The 22,449-nt window shown below is 41.7% G+C and overlaps 1 protein-coding gene across 8 annotated transcripts in view; it reads right to left on the reverse strand.

Moving 5' to 3' along the window:
- The window catches only part of RYR3 (ryanodine receptor 3), a 547,151-nt gene that overhangs the window by 350,719 nt on the left and 173,983 nt on the right, over window positions 1–22,449 (reverse strand). For all 8 annotated transcript variants that reach the window (XM_043471377.1, XM_043471383.1, XM_043471384.1 and 5 more), the window contains exon 2: window positions 15,880–15,999. In XM_043471377.1, the coding sequence (XP_043327312.1) occupies window positions 15,880–15,999 (120 nt within the window). The remainder of the gene's footprint in view (window positions 1–15,879; window positions 16,000–22,449) is intronic.

Genomic DNA, 22,449 nt, shown 5'->3' on the forward strand with positions numbered 1-22,449 from the left:
GTGGGGTGCCATTGCCTTCTCCTCTACTAGGCTACCCCCTCTCAATTTTTATTTTTTGACCATACCAAGGGGCATGCGGGGATCCTAGTTCCCCCACCAGTTATCAACCCTACGCAGTAGAAGCACAGAATTTTAACCACTGGGTCAGAAGTCCTCTCCTAATTCTTGTACTTTAATAATTTAAGGACTTCATATTAGGCTCTTGACTATCTCAGGAAGGGTTGGTCTGGAATGGCCACTGGGAATGCAAAGATTATGACTGCAGTTAGTGGGACTATCTGGGCTCAAGAACTTTCTAAAGTTGAGACTCCTGGCAGGCAAGCTTATTTCCATCATTACACAGTCCTGAAATCTGACACTGACTTACCATGTAAGTGCTCTCTTCCAAAAAGCAATTCAACTCTGGGCATGACGAGACAAGTTTCCACCAAGGACACAATACGTATGTAGATTTTAAACATGTATACATCCAGATTTTACACATGTTGGGGGAAGAGACTTTGCCTGTCTGTTTTAAGAGTTAGTATGAAACAAGTTTAAAATGTATAAAACCCTGCATAAGTTTTTTAAAAATTTATTTTGCTATGGAAAAGGATAGACAGTCTTTCTGAAAATATTATACACAGAAACTATTCAAAACTTTTGAGTTCAACTTTTGCCTGGACTTTGCTAACAAAAACCATGTATATAAACAGCAAGGCACCCAGAATTTAAACTCAGAGATGGAAAACATTCTCTTGGGGAGGAGAGGACAAAGATGTTCCTATGTTTTAAAGGAATGGAGTAAAGAGAGTGCCTTCTGATGCCCAAGGAATCAACCACAGGAAGGCAATGCTCTCAGCATCCACCAGTCTCTTGGTGGCCGTTTATTCTAAGGAACAGTGAGCATCCCTGAGAGGGCTGACAGCTGTGGAAAATCACTACCACAGTGCAAGAAGACTTCCTAGGCAAAATCACGGTCCTGAGCAGAGTGACTTCTGCATCTGATGCCATGCTGGCCTGAGGTTTACTTCAAGAAAGAAAGATTATTCAGAAGGAAAGAGATGGAGTAGGTTGATCACTCACAAGAGAAAGGAAGAATATTATCAGGTTATAGAAAGGTGTTGATATTTTAAAAATCTAATAGAAAGCTTCCACTAGGAAGTTAAAAATTTACTTGAGTAGAACACTCGCTGAAACACTTCCTATGTGAGCAAGGAGCCACTGCCACTTAGAAGCAGGAAATCCAAATCACAGGCCAAATATCCTTTCACAGAAGTCCTGCTAGGAAATACCAGCCGAAAGTGATAAAGAACTAAAAACACTCACGGTCACTGTTTGTTTCCTTCATCCCTCAAATGCCCAGATACTGGCTGTTTAATTGACACTGATCAACAGATCTTTTACAGTCTAGCCTCTAACAGGGAGAATATTATTAATTCAAGTATGAGCCACACTGGCAACATCAGCTATCCTTTTGATGATGCTCAGAGATTTCTCGCAAGAGGCAACACAAATAAGCTTGTTCTGGAAGTGTGACTGTAGAAACACAGTTGGCCCAAGAATCTTCAGGGCAAGACTGCTGACACTTATGATTCCTGAGACTCTTCTTCAGGTGGTACTTTAAAAGAATATCCCAGATGACTCTGAAGCAGGACTTCTCTAACCTTAATTTGAAAGACACGCGGAGGAACTGAACCAAATAAGTAAATTCAGGTCCCTGGACAGCAACTTATTTTTACTCTAGATCTTTTGTTAAAGAGCTCAATTCATTAAAATATAAGAATTTCTTGCAAACAAATAACCCAATAATTTGAAATACACATAATTATTGTTTTTATGATCTTGCCTGCTATGGCCCCAACCAAAAGTAACACTGAGGTACCCTGGACACCAATATTCTGCCAAGCATCAGTTGCTTCTGGCACAGTTAGGAAGAATGTCCACCAGGAGTCTGGCAAAAATCAGTGCTGCAAAGCTTGTGTTCTTTAAAACGAGGAAGAAGGGGCAGTCAAAGAATGAGAGTCAAAATGCTGGGCAGCTGGCTTGTAAAGCTGCCTGCTGGGAAAACACATAACTGACAGGCTGGATGGTTGATTTGGTTCTTGATTGAGCCAAGTTTTTCCTGCCTGGCATGGCTGGCGTGTTAAATAACAAAGGTGCCAAAAGGTGGAAATGCGGAACACTTGCACCTGGAAAAAACAAGCTGTGTGGAGGAGCAGCAAACACCACCTACTGTTTATAGACAGAGTGGAAACAATGACTCTCTATATGGTCCTAAAAAATATGGCCATAAATAAAACTCTAACTTAATGAGTAGCACAGATAATACAGCAAGCTCTGTGGTAAGAAATGGGACCCTAAATTCCTAGTTTTCAGTGGGATCTACTACGAGAAACTGAAGTTGTTATTCCAAAGAGCTTTCATGCTGGCAAAATAGCAGAGCTCAGGCAAGAGGAAAGGCAGCGGGTCAGCAAGGAGATGAATGCTCCATGCGCTGTGAATAAATTAGGGGCGTCAGCATCCGCAAGCAGAGCAGCAGAGGGCATAGGATGGGAGAGCAAGAATGACGCGTGATTGACAGAATGTCAAGTGATGAGATCAAAGCTGAGGAGGGCAGGCTGGCAGGAAAGCCTAGTCTCCACCTCATGTTTGCGTTTTAGTCTCCAGCTTGGTTTCCTTTAGCTTTGGTGGGAGGAACACTGATCAGCAGGTCACCGCCCCCATATTCCTTGGCAATTTCACTTGCTCTCTCCTCTCTTTTGAGAACTGATGTGGTTGTTAGAGAATTTAGGAACCATGGCGAGGCTTTTCTCCATTACCCAGAAGTGGTATCCAGCAGCTGCAGGAGAGGACAATGTGTTTCTCTTGGCCTCTCGTTGCATAACAGGAAGGAGAAGATTGGGGGAAGCATTCTGAGGCGCCCACAGAGCAGAGAAAATGCCAAGCTCAACTAAAGGCTGACGGAACAGAGACACTGGGTACCCAACAGCAGCGCTGTCCCCCTTAGGGGCAATGATCACCTCTATTATTAACAGGGAGACCCTCCTGTGTACTGAGTCCTGCTTGACTGCGGCATCAGCTCCACGAGGCTCTTGGATTCAGGGTCTGAAGTGAACACCAAGCTCAGGGCGCCAAAGGCCAAGGACAACAGCCTGGCTTCCAAATGGTTTGAATTTTTCTTCCAACACCTCCTTCCTACTCTCAAATTGAATCCAAATTCCGAATGGAAATGCAGTTTTTATTTTTTGTCCCCTCTGTGGAATTTTCATTTTGGTAAATATCCCTAAAATGTCATTTCTGGATTCAAAAATATTTTTTTTGTAGGGGTATATGGATATATGTTCATAAAAGTTGCAAATTTAAAAACCTTCGTGGAAAGAAATAATAGTTATAAATGTTAATAGTTCAAATTTTTATAAAACTTTTCTCCAATACGTACAAGTCCTCCAGTATCCCATCCCCTTCAACTGCCCCATAATATCTGATCTAGACTACTACCAGGAGATGTTCACATTTGCAAGGATTAGCACCACAGGTCCCCATTTGCAAGAGAGAATACAGTACTCAACACAGATATTTTAAAACATATTTTAAAACACTGGAGAGAGATTTAGCACTACCCTTCAGGAAGTAGCTGCATGAATTAAAAATGTTCACTTAATAATAAGCACTCTCACAGTGGAGGTGTCTTTGTCTACTTCACTAGTGCCTTCCTTACCCAGAAGCATTCTAAGTATGAAGGACAAACAAACATCAACATGCTTATTGAACTATGGAGATCTGTTGGATGCCATTCTCTCCAAACCTTCTCTTGCTGAAGTCACCGATACCTTTCACTCAGCTCATGTGCCAGCTTTGATAATCACAGGGAAAACATTAGGAGACTCGGTCTCTTCTAACTTGAACCCAACCCATCACTCAGCATCTGATGAAAGTGCCCAGGAAATAACCATGTTGAATACTGCGCCTGTCCACCCATCCAGGTTCATATGACAGAGCCTTAACTTGAGTTTCCTTCCTTAGCGCTGCTAGGTAGCTAACCCAGGTTTACCATCAACAATGAGGAGAGAGAAGATTATCAAGGAGGGAAGGGGAAAGGAAAAGCCATCATCAGGAGTCACCTCCAGTACACAACAGTTGTGTCAGCTCGGCACCATGAGAATGAACACATTGATAGAAACCAACAGACCAATGCCACACCTCAAAATGTAAAGTCCTTGCTCATGGTGACCCAAGAGAAATTTGTCAGACCTCATGAAGATAAATGTCTCAAATCAGCTGCCCTCCAGCACCATCTGTCCTAAAGTTCTCAGTGAACAAGATGAAGCTGAGTGCCATGTCTGGCTTTCTAGTAAACTTGCCCATTTGGGAAAGAAGCAAGTTCATTCATCACTACGGCAGTTGGAAACTTTCCATGGCAGGCTGCAGTTAAGTGTGAACGTGATACTAATGAAGTCAAGGTTGGTGGTAGCTTTGCCTCATTTTGTGATGACATCTAGCTACTTTGTCATTACTTAAACAGGGAAACAGACGTATAAGGCTGATGACTGCAAATTCAGACCTGCCACAATTTCCAAAAGGGAGGTCTGTGGACCAACTGCCTAAGAGCCAGGCAGAAATTTGTTTAAAAAAATAAAAGCAGGTTTCTGGCCCCGCCCAAGACAAGGATGTGCTCATTCAAGTTTGAGAACCACGGACCTTCTGGGTGACCTCGGTGCCAAACCCTGCAGATGCTGGCTAAGATCACCATCTTTAAAGACAAAGCATTCATGACATAATTTATCTGGGAAACCAGGGAGTGAGCAAAACCACAGTGCTCATTTTTCATCTTGAAAAATGATCAGAGTAGGTTGTGGAAACTTCCTCATGGACATCATAAAGTTCTCATTTTTCTTGGCTATATTCTTCACCAAAAAAAGTAATTCTCTAGAGCCATGTACTACTATGTTTTGCTGAATGACAACAGTAAGCCCTCTTGTGTTCATTCAGTCTAGGAGCTTGCATTAAATTCTAAAAGCTCTCATCTTTAGGCAAAAGAAGTAGACCTGTTTGAACCTAGATGCTACAACTTATCAGGGTAATAATTCAAATTTCAAGTCTCAGGTGACTGCTCTTGGGATGGGAGCAGTGGGGTGGCAATCAATTATTCTACCCTCAGTGTTCTGAGGCAGTACTGTACCTGAACCACCCCAAAGAGAAGATAATTTCTTCTATTTTGAAGCAGAAATATGTTGGGATGTATAGCAAAGTGCTAAAGTAGGGTTTATGGCTAAAGTCTTTGATGAAAGTGCTCTAATAAGAAATAGATCATTAGGGTCAAGGGTTTTTAAATTCTGTCAACCACTCAATAGCTCAAAAACAGCTGTCTGACAGAGGCTTACAAAAAACTTTCTTGTACCAGTTGCTCTCATCTAAAGGCTTTGCATAAAGCTCAGCTGACTTTATGTGGAACAGAAGAAAAATGATTAGAAAACATCCTAACAGAGAAAGATGCTAAGTCCTGAAATGACTGTGTTAAGAACAATTTGTAATCATCCCCTGAAATAATTTGGATGAAGAAAAACTCATTCTCCATAGCATTTTCAATTATTTAAAATCAACTGCTTGCTATACATCAGGAATTTAAGATGCTTTCGAATTGTGGTGTTGGAGAAGACTCTTGAGAGTTCCTTGGACTGCAAGGAAATCAAACCAGTCAATCCTAAATGAAATCAACCCTGAATATTCATTGGAAGGACTGATGCTGAAGCTCCAATACTTTGGCCATTTGATGCAAAGAGCCGACTCATTGGAAAAGACCCTGACACTGGGAAAGATTGGGGGCAGGAGAAGAAGGGGGTGGCAGAGGATGGGATGATTGGATGGCATCACAGACTCAATGGACATGAGTTTGAGCAAACTCTGGAAGATAGTGGAGGACAGAGGAGCCTGGCATGCTTCAGTCCATGGGGTCACAAAGAATGGAACATGAGTTAGTAACTAAACAACAACAGGAATTTAAGAACCAACAAGATATTGTTTCCAAATGACTCAAAAATATTTCAGTTCATATAGTTATTTCAGGTCACTATTTACAAACCAATGAAACCACTGCAAACTACTGAAAAGGAAAATAAAGTTGTCAACTAAACTGTAAATCTTCTAAAACCATTTAAACATTTCCTTTACAAAACTCTTCTCATTTTCCTTATATTTTCTTTACAAAACTCTGCCAGGCTAGTCAGATCTGAGAGGTTATTCTGTGTAACATTTTAAAGCATGTTGGAATGAGAGCAAAACTAGATCTCTTGAATCCCTATCCAATGTTCTTTGTAAACAATTATTTCAACTGTGAACTATGAATATGCACATCATTTCAAAAGCTCACATAAAAGGTCATCAGCATGACTGAGGTTTTATCCCCAGGTTTTAAAACACCCATGAGGAATAAAAATGATGGATGTCACATGCCTGGGGTTCTTGACAAATTCTAACACAAATGCAATGCATCATTTTAATTCCATGTAAAAGTAACAACTAGAAAAGAGATGTTCTTCTAATCACAGGAGGAAAAAAGGCAAGTCTTTGTAATCTAATTAGTAAGTTCAGGAGTTGGTGGAAGAAGAAAAAAATACTGCTAATCGAGACCAAAATAGCAGCTATTAGGTCTGAAAAGCAAAGCACCAAGAGCTGCAGAGGAGCCCGGGTATGAATAATACCTTCTCATAATTCACCTGGGGCCATTTGCCTGCTGTGAACAAGTGAATGACAAATGAGCAGCCGAGCCATGGTGCCACTTTACACGCTGAATAAATTCTCTGTGAAGATTCCCACCACTAAAGGTACAGACTGTCTTTAAATAAAAAGAAGGGACGGTAATGCCTCAAGCAGGTATGTTATCAAGACAGTATTAATAACTCAAATAGGAAGGAGGACAATATAGATGAGACAAGGTCTCAGGGTTAACACTTTTTCCCCCTTCTTTTTCACTAGAGAAGATATCTGGCAAACGACAAATGCATTAATAAACTTGATGTGCGTTGCTCTTAGCTTTTATGCTATTTGTTTGGATGTCTGTTTCCCTTATCTCTTAACTGTTAGAAACAGCAGAGCATGAGACTCAACATGGATGTAGAAATGGAAAGAAAATTTCTGGACAGGAAACCGGTTAGCTGCTGAATGGGAAGAATTGCCCCATGCAGCCATGATTTGCAGAATCTGAGCATCCCTAGGATTGGATTCCAGCCCTTCAACTTGACGAATTTACATATAGACCAATAGAAAATGAGTCCTTTGTCCCACCTACAACATAAGTCCCTGGCCCAATGTGAACAATCTTCCCTTGGGGTTCTCTCAATTCCAGATGTTCTTTCTCTCATTCTTCAGATAACCCAGGGTTAGGAGGTAGGGTCTGCGTCCTCCTCCTTCCCAGGAGTGTTTCTAGATCATTGCTCTTCCACAAGTTAACTCCTCCTTTAAGCTTCCTATGCCTGGTGACATCACCCCTTGCTCCCTCCCTTTTTGCTATTTGTGTATTTCTTTCACCTTCCCCACATCCACTGAAATCTCAGGCCCCTCTTCCTTCCTACTCCTGGTGATTAGAACACTCACATTGTTACTTGTTGGACTGTGTGCCCCCTTCAAATATATGAGCCCCAGCAATTGACCCCTGGCAACTATTAATATGACCTAATTTAGACACAGGGTCTTTATAGATGTAATTAGGTTAAGAGGAAGTCATTAGGGTGAGGCCTAATCCATTAAGACTGATGTCCTCATAAGAAGGAGAAATCACCAGGTGAAGTCAGAGATATACAGAGAGAAGGGTCATATGAAGACGGAGACAGAGACTGGGGTTCGGCTGTCACAAGCCAAGGAACACTCGGGGCTACCAGAAACCAGAGCGGGCAAGAAGGATCCTCCCACAGAGGCTTCCGGGGGAGAGTAGCTCTGTTAACACCTTGATTTCAGACTTCTAGCCTCCAGAACTGTAAGGGAATAGATTTCTATTTGAAGTCACTTAAATTTATGCTAATTTGTCACAGTAGCCCTAGGCAACTAATGGGCTATCTGAATAATCTATTGTATATTACAGTTTCTCAGCTATTTTTCTTCCTCTTCATCAATGATATTCTACACTGCAGTTCAGCCACCCTCTGTCATGGTCATACACCTGGGTCCCAGTTTCAGCCAAACTGGTCTCCTCTGAAGCCTCTCCTGGACACACCCCACTGTCCAACCATGAAGCCACCTTCCAGTTGGCTTGCTCACTCAATTACTCTCATCACTGCTGACACCCCTTAATCTTTTTCACTCCCAGTTCTTTCCCAATTCAGCTTAAATTCCAAGATACCATGGTCCAGTCTCCTAAACTCTCTTATCCTTTTGACATTTATCACACTTACCTGGCAACGCTTTGACCCTGGCAGAATTCAACTATCCACTTTCTTCATGCCTCTGGTGGGCTGCTGCACAGGATGACATAATTTGGAAGGCTGGTAGCACTGAAAAGTTATGGTCACCAACCTCAAGTGGCCCTTCCAGCTGAGCCCTCACACTGCTCAGCAATTGCACTAGTCTCCTCTAGGCCAGTGTCCCCAACCTTTTGGTACCAGGGACTGGTTTCACAGAAGACAATTATTCCAAGGACGGGGATGGGGGAATGGTTTCAGGATGATTCAAGTGTATTACATTTATTGTGTACTTTATTTCTATTATTATTACATTGTGCATTGTGATTATACGGTAATGCAAGCAATGGGGAACAGTTGCAAACACAGATGAAGCTCCCCTTGCTTGCCAGCTGCTCACCTCCTGCTGCGTGGCCTGGTTCCTAACAGGCCACAGACTGGTACCAGTCCATGGCATGGGGTTGGGGACCCCTGCCAAGTGTTTTGGCTCACTCTCCAAAACTTTCTGCACAAAACCTACAGGGTTAGTCCTATCCTTGCCTTCTTCCTCTTCAATGAAATAAGGGCTCTTCTTTTGTTTGAAGATCAATTCCTCACCTCTGTTCTTAACACCAGCTTTTTCCACTGTATCAGCAATTTGCACACTAAATTATCCATTCCCTCTTTTGCATCACTTTCTCTTTCTCCACTTGTACCTTCCCATCAACATGGGAACATGCTTAAGTCTTAAGCACATTTAAGTCTCTTCTATTATAAAAATACTTGCATCCGCCGACTCTCTCCAGTCATCACTTTCTCTTTCAGAGATTTCTGCACTTTCTTTCTCCTTTTCCACTTGGACTCCGCCTCTGCTAAATTGGCTCTGCCCTTGTCCGCCCATTGGGCAAGGTCTCACCAAGACTGCCATTGGTCTCCGTGTTACTACCATCTAATGGACACTCCAACTTCACATTACTTTGCCTCCAAGTGACATTCTACCATGTGGACCATACTCCTCCTTGACAGTCTTCCCTTGGTTTCTGTGGCTTCTATGACATTGCAAATGCCTACTTTCCCTCTGATCTCTTAGGATTCTCCTCCTCATTCTCTGTGCTGTTTCTCTTCTTCTACTCATCTTTAAATATCTACACTTTCCAAGCCCTCTTCTCTTCCCTTCTTAACCCATATTTTTCCCACTCACTCTCTCCAAGAATAATTCTCTAACCCTAAGCCAGTATCTCTTAAATATTATCTCCATTTCAACCTCTCTGATCCATATATCCAGATGCATATCAAAATTTCCTCTTGAATGTTTTCCAGGCATTTGAATTCAGTATTCCCCCAATTGGGCAGATATTACACCCTCCTTTTTTTGCAGATTGAAGGCTTGTGGCCACTCTATGTCAAGCAAGTCTCTTGGCACCATATGACAACCACATTTGCTCACTTTCCGTCTCTGTGTCACGTTTTGATACTTCCCACAATATTTCAAACTTCTTCAAAATTATTATATTTGTAATAGTGAGCTGTGATCTTTGATGTTACTACTACGGCTGACTGATGGCTCAAATGATGGTTAACATTTTTTAGCAATAAAGTACTTTTAAATTAAGGTATGTACATTTTTGGACATAATGCTACTTTACACTTAATAGACAATATTACAGTGTAAATATAACTTTTAAATGCACTGGAAAACCAAAAAAAAAATTGTGTGACTCACTTTATTGGGATATTTGCTTTATTGCGGTGGTCTGCACCCAGACCTGCAATGTCTCTAAGGTATACCCATATCATCTTTAACTTTGGGGATCACAGAGTGGTGGAGTGCAGGAGAAAAGACAGGTAAACCATCCTAAATCAATGCAATGGATGTTTTGACACACCCCTCCCATTTACAGGGTTTCTGTGCCTTATATTCCAATACAGAGGCACAATACATCTGTCTTATCACTCTTTTAAAAATGTACTTTCTAGAAAAAATATGATAATCTTTATATCTGTAAAAAATTTAGTTATAAAAATTTCAATATTGCTTCATGTACTGAGAGCATTTGCATTTTAATAGATTCTGTTTGATTTAAGCAAATACATATTTCTAACTTTGGAAGTGCCAGGCATTCAGAGGACAGATGTGGCAAGGTTGTGGGAGGGCGTATGGAGATCTGCCTGGGTATTCATAAGTATCTAGCCCCTTGAAGAAATATGGCTTCTTTATCATTAAGTAAGAATCATAATACTCTCTATTCCTGAGTACTATAGAAATTAGACAGTGATTTGAGTTTGGAATGAACCATCTTCAGGAAGTCACTTAACTTTGTCTAAATTGTTATACTTTTTTTTTTAATCAATGAGAACAATATTTGCTTCATAGGGTTGTAAAGATTAAATCAGAGTGTGTAAGCACCTATAGCAGTATATGACACACAGACTATAATGCTTGATGAATGTTAAAAAAAATCAGAATTTCAATGTTTAAATCTCTACATTAAAAGACACGGGATTTTTAAAGCTTTATCATAGTTTGGCTTTTATAAGATCTCAAGGCCATAGGGAAGACCACACACTAAAATTACACTGAGAAGTTCAAAAAAAGGTATCAACTTCAGGCTGAGCCTCTGCTTCCATAAATTTGTGCAGACTTAGTGTTTTAGGAGTAAACAGTAAATTTTTCTGAGCTGAAGATAATAAAAGCAACAGAAAATAAGGGTTTTTTTTTTTAAGCCAAAAATTCTGTTCTAATTTATGTCATTGACATAATGATGTTTGCACAAACACAGATATTTAATTCTGGGTGTTCAGTACCTATGTAAGTTTTCAGAAACCATAGGAGGCTATTTTTTTCAGTTTTCAAAAGAAGAGGTGAAAACAATAGGAATAAAATTTTCCTGGAAAATGTTCACTTTGAAAATTAGATTTGAAACTGGATCTTCCATTTTGAGGAAACCATGATCAGCAAGCCACAGTACTTCCGGACAGAAAGGCGGAACATTTTTTCTGAGAGAGCCCAAAAGACTTAAGATGTGACACTGACTTTTAAAGGGCACGCGGGTAAACTGTTTCACTTCATCAACATCAGTTTCATTACTAAACTTTGTGAGACAAACTTTGGTCTGTTGCAACTGATTTTCAACAAAAAGTTCCCATATTTTTCTTCTTTTTTTGATGATCTACAATCAAGGAAGGTAGAAGTCAGGATTTGGAAAGGTGTTGGCCTATAATCGTAAATAACTGCCATCAGTGAAGATTCCTGTGGGGTAAGGCTTATGAAATTCTCTTCTCTTTTCGCCTGAGAATTTGACCTTCAGTTAATTGTCCAGTTTTGTTCTTGGGATAACCTGATAAAACTGATATGCTAATTATGTTACGAGAGAATACTGCTTAGGGTGAAAATGATCCCTAATTTGTAGCCTGCGTCTGGACTGAAAAGATCATCAGTACTTCAAAGAAAGCTGTCTATTTGTGATTCCCCAAGTGTGAGGATCCTTGTATCAGGGGTGGTCCTTCAAAAGCTAGGCCTGTGGAGTTGTTACGAGATACATCAGCTCCTGTGGTGCAGAGCCTTTTAAGCCATGGTGGACTCCACACCTGCCTGATACGAGCCTTGTCTCTTTGAACCCGAGCTGTCATTTGGGGTGGGGATTCAGAAGGCAGACCCTGGAGGCTGCAAGGATTTCTGCAGAAGTGCCTGACACTTCCCAGCAGGCAAGCTGTGGCTCTTGTCCTACTAAGCAGACTGAGGTCTACCAGCATCTTCTGAGTCTGGATACTAAGTTGAACCAAAGGCAACCTCTTGGTGGACACTGCAGATACAACATAGATGAGACACAATATTAAGAGCTAGAGGAAAAATAGTCAATTCCTGATTCCTGGGAATACATTTTCCATTTAAAAATGACTGTCAATATGTAACAGAAATTGCCACTGGGAATCTGCTATATGACTCAGGGAACTCAAACCCAGGCTCTGTAACAACCTAGAGGTGTTGGGATGGGGAGGGAGGTGGGAGGGACGTTCAAGAGGGAGGGGACATAGGTATAACGATGGCTCATTCGTGTTGATGCTTGGCAGAAACCAACACAATTCTGTAAAGCAATTACCCTCCAATTAAAAATAAATAATTTTTTTAAATGACCATCAATAAGCATTTGCTGCTATTGATAAAAACAGAGATGCAACATTTCCCTTCAATGTTGCCTGGTCCCTGGTTTCAACACTGAGTCTTCCCTACAAAACAAAATACCTTTTAACTCCTCACACTGTGCTTATTTGAATGGAAACCTGAATAAGGGTGCTTCTGTGAATTAATATCTGCAATTTCAGGGGCCTTCAGAAAAGGCCATGACAAGCAAAGCTCAAAGTCACAAGGATTCTCCCAAGTGCTCAGCAGTTCCTGGTTTATAGTAGGTGTTGCTATTCTAAAATTTTTCCTTCCTGTATTTCTACCCTCTTGCTCCTTGCTTCAATATGACCTCTTTTTTTCTCAGAACTTGTACACAGAGAATATCTTTTAAGTACCTTATCTCATGCCTTCTTTCTCTGAGGTCTTCCTTCTCCCTAGAGTTCATCTCAATTTTACCTCTCTGAGTCCCAACTAAGTTGAAATACCCTTGACTGGGGTGGCCCAAGGTCACCAGCTGGCTCTGTTGCCAGTTGATAAGAGTGACATTTGAGGTCTGCACATTATACTGTTTGCCAGGCTTGGGAAAAAACACACCTTCTCATTTCATTGCATGGTTAACATTAGCGTCCAAGAGCCTAAGAATGGCATCGTTGGTTGTGAAATCTGATGGTAGAGAATTAGGAGAAATATCTAGAAAAAAAGGGAGGGAGCAGGACAGAAGAGGTGTGCGCATAGCTGGAGCTGAATATAGGAAAGCCTGAAGCCACATAAAATAGGTTAATCTAGCAGGCTGCTCCCAGTAGTGGTGACAGGAAATTCTGAAGACCTAGCTATCCTTTCCATAAACTTATCCTATTTTTCTGTGAGAAGCCCTCATGGTGCACTTTCCTCATACTATATACAGAAGAGACACACACTCATGCAAAGATAGTATGGGTGCCAACTCTAACAATTGGTTTATCCTTTTGGAATACCAATTTAATGTTGTTTATACTCTGATGCCATGAATTCTTCTCCTGGACAATACTCCAGGAAGCAAAAGTAAACCAACAAAACCACGTACATGAATTTTTCTTTAATAACCATGAAGATTACATAGCAATATGGAACTGGCTGAAATGTGAAGGAAAAAAGGCAGAATGTCTGAATATCCACTATGAGTGTGACTGAAAATATATGGGTACATGTGGACAAAGGCCAGAGTGAAAAACAAAAATGAAAGTATTTGTGATAGGGAATACAGTCATAGATGACAAATTTCTTAGAAAACTTCTTCAGTTGTGTTAACTTGTTTTAAATTTAAAATGAAAAACCAAAATAAGAACAGTCAAGTGGGTGTTAGGAAGGGTTTTTCTCATCCCTAATGCACTTCTGAGTGGCATGGGTTATTATTACACCTGAGGGAAGCAAAGAATTCTTAGGTTATGATATATAATTCTCTTTAATTTGTTTTAGGTAATCTGGGCTAAGTACTAGTAAATCACAATAGCCAAGGGTTAAATAGAGTTTACACTGTGCTAGGTGGTTCACAAATACTAACTAATTTAAATCCTAATAACAACATTCTTAAGTTGTTACTATTAAATTCCATTAAGCAGATGAAGAAAACGAAGTTCAGAAAGGTGAGGTACCTTGCTCAAGGCCCTAGCTTAGCTGGTGAATGGTAAACACAGGATTCAGACTCAGAGTCTGGCTCCAGAGTGATGCCCTAAACCCATATCCTACACCCTACTCAATGGATGACTAGAAAATGGTACCATGGGTTTCTGATTCAGACCAATGTCCTTTCCATTACACCGGACTGCATCTTATCTGGAAGATGAGAAAGCTGGAAACAAGATTGAGTGACTTGCTCATGGTCACATGATGAGCTAATGGCTGAAAATCAACTTCTTGACTTATAATCTAATGATTTTCCTATTATCCCAGACTGCTGGGAACGAAGAGAAAAATACCTAGCTAAGAGCAAAAGTAAATGAGGAAAGACCTCAGGGAAATCAAACCTAAGACCTCTAAAAGATAAAAATCTTCTTTGTCTCTTTGCTCTGCCATTTATTTGAATGTGATTCTGTCCTTCGTCCTACTGACAGATGTCTGCGCTCATGGACCAGGGACTTCCCTACATGGGAGGGAGGCAAGTGATGAAGCCCAGAGGGGCTTCAGGGAGGCGTGGCCACCACGGGGCACACTTGATGTTCTAGGATTTGGCCAAACTGCATGTGTCTGTGCTGTACATGTTAACACGGAGCAATGACATACTAATCAGGCGGCTTTGCTGGAAAATATAACCATTTTCTGATTTAAAATAGTCTATAGGAAAAACTGAGTATGGGGGGGTATGATGGATAATTGTGTGCCAACTTGGTTAGACTATAGTATTCAGTCATTTAATCAAACACCAATCAAGGTTTTGATGTGAAGATACTTTGTACATATAATTAACATCTACAATCAGTTGGCTTTAAAAGGGATTATTACCCTTGATAATGTGGGTGGGCCTTCCCCAATCATTCAAACGCCTTATGAATAAAACCTGAGGTTTCTAGGAGGAAAAAAATGTCTGCCTTAAGACAGATTCAACTCTGGAGTTTTCTAGTTGATCTGATCTATGGATTTCAGATTTCCCAGCCCTCAAAATTGCATAAGTCACTTCCTTAAAATAAATCTGTATCCATCCATCCACCCATCCATCCAGCTATCCAGAAAAAGGAAGAGATCCTATTGCTTCCGTTTCTCTAGAAAACCCTGACTGATATAAAGGTCTTTCTGGGACTGCAAAGTACTGTGAGAATACGGGGCACACAGATCCACCTGACATACGGCTTGTGAAAAGGAGAAAGCAAAGGAAAATGGAGGAAGCAGTTTCACTGAGGAGAGATAACAGTACATGGCACCACGCAGGCGGGACCAGAGCGAACGTCCCTCTCTGCCCCTGGGTCAGAGCAGGCAGTTACAACCACCTCAGCACAGTCGCAACTGAAAGTGATGAGCTTGCTGTGAGACACAGGCCCAAGGACCCATGAATCGCTGAAGCAATAAAACAATAGCTGGGAGTAAAGAAAACACACTCAGATTTCTAGGAATTAACAACAAGGAAGGTGTTTGGGGAGTAATAAAAGCATCTTCTCCCTGAGGACTGACAGTGACCTCCAGGCGTCCCCCATGTACTGCTGAACACTTAAGGAGAGGTACTATTAATTCTTTGCATTCCTCTGGGCTTCCACTGTACAACTTTCTAGGCTGGGGAGAGTTATGGGATCTGCTTCCCATTTCAAAGATAAGTATATCTTTCGAATTTCTTCCTTACCACCCTCATCACCCTCATCATCACTTCCCAGAAGTCCCACCCCCGACAAGCACTTGGGAGGCCAAGAGGGAAGGTGCAGGGCAGATGGGCAATCTCACCTTGGCTTCTGATGTGGGTTCCAAGAAGCACAGGCGATTCCCAAGTCCCTCGGCTGCCAGGCAGAACTTCCTCTGCTCCTTGTGAACGTTGGCGATGCACTGGAGGACCACTTCATCTTCCTGCCAGGGGAACAGAGACCCATGTGAGGAGCAAGGGACTACCTCCCAACGCATAGCCAAGCCCCTAAGGCACCTGCTGCATCTTCATCAGGTCCACTGAGGGGCACATACTTTTGATTATTAGATAAAGGAGAGTTTGTTCCTCGCATGGCATACCTGCGTTCCTCCCCTGAGTCAGGATTCTACTCAACTCTGGGGAGCAGGGTAGCAAGGACTTGGAACAGAGGTACTACTTAAGTTCACAGTGTGAGCCTCACTTCTGAAATGCACAAACTGCACACCATCCAGGTAAGCAGTGGATTTCAACCCTTGAGGGAACCTTAAACTAAACCTAAGCACTTTCTCCAAATAAACAATTAAACAATGAGGGAAATTGAGATGGCGGCAGAGATCAGAGGGAGGCAGGATCTGTGGAGGGAAGGTCCATTCTATGACAGGCTGGAAAGAGACATGTTTTGTTGGAGGAGAGGGATGTATGCAGTGGAAACGCATATGCCGGAGATGACAGAGGAGGCTGTGGAGGGTACCAGCAGATGCCTTTAATTTTAACTTCTCTTTTTATACTGAGTTATCGTTGACTGACAATGTGGTGTTAGTTTCAGGTGTACACCGAAGTGACTCAGCTAAACATAAACATATATAGCACAGGGAACTCTACTCAATATTCTGTAATAATCTATATGGGAAAGGGGATGCCTTTTAGATATGCATCTAAGGAAGACTAAAAGGGAAGGAAGACAGAGAGAAGCCTTGAGGATCCAGGCTGGAAGGAGGAGTCAACAAATAGAAGAGCCACTCTGAACTCCCAAGGAGGGGACCTTCCTCCTAGGCGGCAGCCTCAAAAGCAGCCCTCCTCCAATTGCAAACACCTTGTTGGAGTGGCATTCCTCTGCTTGATGGTTCAGAAATGAGGCTGACTTCCATTTACAGGAACATGATCACCCCCTGCACAACCCTGCCTGAGGATGAGAGGCAAACCTCTTCCTTACCCATCTCTCCATCCTTGCTCCTCCAACCTGTCAGTCCACATGCTCTCTCGCCACCACCACTTGACCTCGGGTTTCAAACACCAAAGACGACTTCCAGGCATGGCTGAATTAAAGGGGGAACCAGAGGAGCGCCAGGTGGAAATGCTTCTTCTCAGCGCTTGCTCTCCTGTTCCCCATCTCACTCCCAGATCCCCTTGTGTTAGCGTCAATCCTATTCTCCAGTATTGGAAAGGCACGCTAAATAGACATGATTTTTCTTCCACTGTGCCTACAACACATCTAGTCACATGGAAAAATGAAATCCTCTATGTGGTGGGAACATGAAGAGATTCAATAGGACCAACCCCCACAAAGAGGTCTGCAATGCCCAGGGATTGGCCAGGGGCGATAGGGAAATTTGAGACGTCACAAATCACAGACATATCAGGTGAACATTGAGGGAATAAAAAAGGCTCCATACTTTCGCTATCCCTGAAATGTCACTGTTCATCACTAAATCGAGTCAGTAATAAATTCAAGTCTCTGCTTCAGAATTCAGTCTTCATTTGAGCTGAGACAGGAGAGAACTCCAGAATATCACTTCTCTCGAAATGTGGGCTCAGGGGGATCTCTGAAAAAAATGAAGTTTTTCCCCAGGCAGAGTCTCCCCTAGATCCCAGGGCCATTACCATCCCCCTGGGGGGGCACAGGGAATGGGGGAGGATTCTGAGTTGTCAAAAACTTCAGAAAGGTGACACAAAACAGGGACATGGGAGTTAAATGGTCTGTACTGCAAGAGGCAGTCCTCAAAACACATAATTTTCCATCCAAAGCGTCAAGAAGACCCCTTGTTGAGAAATAATTTAAGTATCTCCCACCCGCGTACCATTCGCCAGTGGAAACAGGCATTTGGAAATCTCAGAACTCGATCTATGGACCAGATTTCTCACAAACAAAGGGAAAGTCAACAAAGTTTTCTTTATAACATGTGTCTTAAAGAATCTCTTTCCATGATCTCCTTTCCCAAGTTCTTTCTACTCTCAAGTGCCCAAACCATTTGGCACTAGCTGCCCTGGGGGTCTATCTGTCTTCTGAAATTGACCTGTGCTATAATTCACATCCTCATAACCTAGGCTACCAATCAACTCATGAAATAAAGGAACTGCCCTAGCTCACTAACCACTTCCCGAAAAGAACTCACATACAGGCACCATCCAAGTCAGCATTCTGGGGGATACACGTGACTGTGAGACTTGGGGCCAACTTACCCTTCTCCAAACACGTTCACTTTTTCCCACCTGCTGTCTGGAACTGTACACTGTGGACGGACCTGGCTGTAGATGCCACTTGGCACGGCAGCCTCTACCTGCCTTCCCTCCAGACAGCAGCTATGAGCACCACAAACCTTCAACAGACAGACGTCTGGAACCAGAGAGTGCTTGATGCAGAAATCTTTGCACCATTTGGAATCATGAGATGAGTTAATTTAACCCATTTCATTAATTCTCCCACTCCCTAGTGAAACACGTTACACAACCCCCTCTAGGCCATTACCAACTCTATCTAGTTTACTAATCCTTATACTGATACATGCTTTCTCCCCTCTTGTTAGCTCCCTTCCTTTATCCCTTTGCTTGAAAGCAAAGCTGGGGATTTCCAGAAAATGCTATTTCCGAGGAAGCCCCTTTAACTGAAGGCTGCAAATTCTCCCACTTTTGTTATCTTTTCTTCCAGAAGCTCGAGCTCCCCTCACAATCCTCAGTGCCAATGCAGATGATTACTCTTCTACTCAGATGCCAAAAATCTTCTATTTTGAGACACATGATAGCCAATCTCCACATCTTCTTTGGCAGTCTATCAACAGACTAGTTACTTCTCCCATCCTTTATCTGACTCTTAATAACAATCAGGTAATTTGATAAACACTTTTGTGTGAACTCAACTCACATTTATTGAGTACCTTCCAAGGGCAAAGAATTCTTCCAGGATATCATGAAGTACACCAGGTCTTGTAAGAGGTGATCTGTTAATATTGTAATAATGGAGCTGACACCTGACAGGCAAGCCCACAGCCTTTCTCCACTCTGCTTTACTCATCATCTCAAGTAATTTCAAGGATCTTGTGGACAGTCTATTAGAAATGAATCAGTTCAGTTCAGTTGCTCAGTCGTGTCCGACTCCTTGCGACCCCATGGACTGCAGCACACCAACTCCCTATCCATCACCAACTCCCGGAGTTTACTCAAACTCATGTCCATTGAGTCAGTGATGCCATCCAACCATCTCATCCTCTGGCATCCCCTTCTCCTCCTGCCTTCAATTTTTCCCAGCATCAGGGTCTTTTCAAATGAACCAGCTCTTCGCATCAGGTGGCCAAATGATTGGAGTTTCAGCTTCAAGATCGGTCCTTCCAATGAACACCCAGGACTGATCTCCTTTAGGATGGACTGGTTGGATCTCCTTGCAGTCCAAGGGACTCTCAAGAGTCTTCTCCAACATCACAGTTCAAAAGCATCAATTCTTTGGCACTCAGCTTTCTTTATAGTCCAACTCTCACATCCATACATGACCACTGGAAAAACCAGAGCCTTGACTAGACAGACCTTTGTCAGCAAAGTAATGTCTCTGCTTTTTAACATGCTATCTAGGTTGGTCATAACTTTTCATCCAAGGAATAAGCGTCTCTTTATTTCATGGTTGCAGTCACCATCTGCAGTGATTTTGGAGCCCCCCAAAAATAAAGTCTGCCACTGTTTCCACTGTTTCCCCATCTATTTGCCATGAAGTAATGGGACCAGATGCCATGATCTTTGTTTTCTGAATGTTGAGCTTTAAGCCAACTTTTTCACTCTCCTCTTTCACTTTCATCAAGACGCTCTTTAGTTCTTCTTTGCTTTCTACCATAAGGGTGGTGCCATCTGCATATCCGAGGTTATTGACATTTCTCCCACCAATCTTGATTCCAGCTTGTGCTTCATCCAGCCCAGCGTTTCTCATGATGTACTCTGCATGTAGGTTAAATAAGCAGGGTGACAATATACAGCCTTGATGTACTCCTTTTCCTATTTGGAACCAGTCTGTTGTTCCATGTCCAGTTCTAACTGTTGCTTCCTGACCTGTGTACAGAGTTCTCAAGAGGCAGGTCAAGTGGTCTGGTATTCCCATCTCTTTAAGATTTTCCAGTTAACTGTGATCCACACAGTCAAAGGCTTTGGCATAGTTAATAAAGCAGAAATAGATGTTTTTTTCTGAAACTCTCTTGCTTTTACGATGATCCAGCAGATGTTGGCAATTTGATCTCTGGTTCCTCTGCCTTTTCTAAAACCAGCTTGAACATCTGGAAGTTCACGGTTCACATATTGTTGAAGCCTGGCTTGGAGAATTTTGAGCATTACTATACTAGTATGTGAGATGAGTGCAATTGTGCGGTGGTTTGAACATTCTTTGGCATTGCCTTTCTTAGGGATTGGAATGAAAACTGACCTTTTACAGTCCTGTGGCCACTGCTGAGTTTTCCAAATTCAAAATGAATACCTTGACCTAATGATTGCCCCTCTGTTTTGGTAACACATTCTAATGAACCTTCCTTGTCATGACATAGAATGAATCCAGTTCTAAAATCCAAAACTGGACTTTTACTCTACAGATGCATTCTTCTCTCTTGCTTGCTTTCTCATTGCACTATTCTTGCTTTCTCTTTCAGCAAATTGGCCAGTTCCAAGAGGGCACACTGCCATCATCATTATTTTCTCCACCCCAGCAAGGAAAATGATTGATTTTTTTGAAAGAGAAAATACAACAACTTTGATGTTTGGGGAGTTTTAAAAATATTGTGTACTAACTCATATAAGTAGAATCTAGAAAAATGGTATAGATGATTTATTTACAAAGTAAAAATCAAGACATAGAGAACAAATGTATGGATACCAAGGGGGAAAAGGGGCGTGGGATGAATTAGGAGATCGGGATTGACATATATACATACTGTTGATACTACGTACAAAATAGATACCCAATGAGAACCTAACTATATAGCATAGAGAACTCTACTCGCTGCTTAGCCGTGACCTAAATGGGAAGGAAATTCAGTTCAGAGGGGATATATGTATACATGAATATATATGAATCAGTCCAGCTGATTCATGTTGCTGTACCGCAGAAATGGACACCACAGTGTAAAGCAACCACACTCCAATAAAAATGAAAACAAACAATAAATAAATTTATGAGGGTTATTTTTGGTAACATTCTCAACTTGTTTGAACCTTGCTTCACTGAAACACAATCATAATTTTTTTCCTTTTTCATAGGACTAACAGCAGACTTAACTCAGTCACTATCAAGTAATAATAGCTTCTATCTATAATAAAAAGAGAGGCACTAAAGGGAAGAAAGCAGTAGGCTTGGAGGGCATAATAATAAGAAACAGTAAGACCTTTCAGACCCAGCCTCTGTCCTTGGGTGGGCATTATGGATCTCCTGGGTCCCCAGGAAATAATCTACATAGGAGCACAGAAGGTTTTCCTTCTTTTTACCAAATAAGTCAAAAGGTCTCTGCCTGGCTTTCAAAATGTCTCCACCATTGAGTTCTCCCCTCCACCTTTTGTCTTATCTTACTTCATTCCTATTGCCTACTGTCTCCTAGTGTGTGAGATGAGTGCAATTGTGCGGTAGTTTGAGCATTCTTTGGGATTGCCTTTCTTAGGGACTGGAATGAAAATTGACCTTTTCTAGTCCTGTGGCCACTGCTGAGTTTTCCAAATTTGCTGGCATATTGAGTGCAGCACTTTCACAGCATCATCTTTCAGGATTTGAAATAGCTCAACTGGAATTCCATCGCATCCACTAGCTTTGTTCATAGTGATGCTTCCTAAGGCCCACTCGATTCCTAAGGCATTCCAGGATGTCTGGCTATAGGTGAGTAATCATACCATCATGATTATATGGGTCATAAAGATCTTTTTTCTACAGTTCTTCTGTGTATTCTTGCCACCTCTTCTTAATATCTTCTGCTTCTGTTAAGTCCATACCATTTCTGTCCTTTATTGAGCCCATTTTTGCATGAAATGTTCCCTTGGTATCTCTAATTTTCTTGAAGAGATCTCTAGTCTTTCCCATTCTATTGTTTTCCTCTATTTCTTTGCACTGATCCCTGAGGAAGGCTTTCTTATCTCTCCTGGCTATTCTTTGGAACTCTGCATTCAAATGGGAATATCTTTCCTTTTTGCTTCTCTTCTTTTCACAGTTATTTGTAAGGCCTCCTCAGACAACCATTTTGCCTTTTTGTATTTCTTTTCCATGGGGATGGTCTTAATCCCTGTCTCCTGTACAATGTCACGAACCTCCATCCATAGTTCATCAGACTCTCTGTCTATCAGATCTAGTCCCTTAAATCTATTTCTCACTTCCACTGTATAGTCATGAGGGATTTGTTTTAGGTCATACCTGAATGGTCTAGTGGTTATCCCTACTTTCTTCAGTT

Source organism: Cervus canadensis, chromosome 6 (assembly GCF_019320065.1).
Source record: "Cervus canadensis isolate Bull #8, Minnesota chromosome 6, ASM1932006v1, whole genome shotgun sequence".
Taxonomy (NCBI): Eukaryota; Metazoa; Chordata; class Mammalia; order Artiodactyla; family Cervidae; genus Cervus; species Cervus canadensis.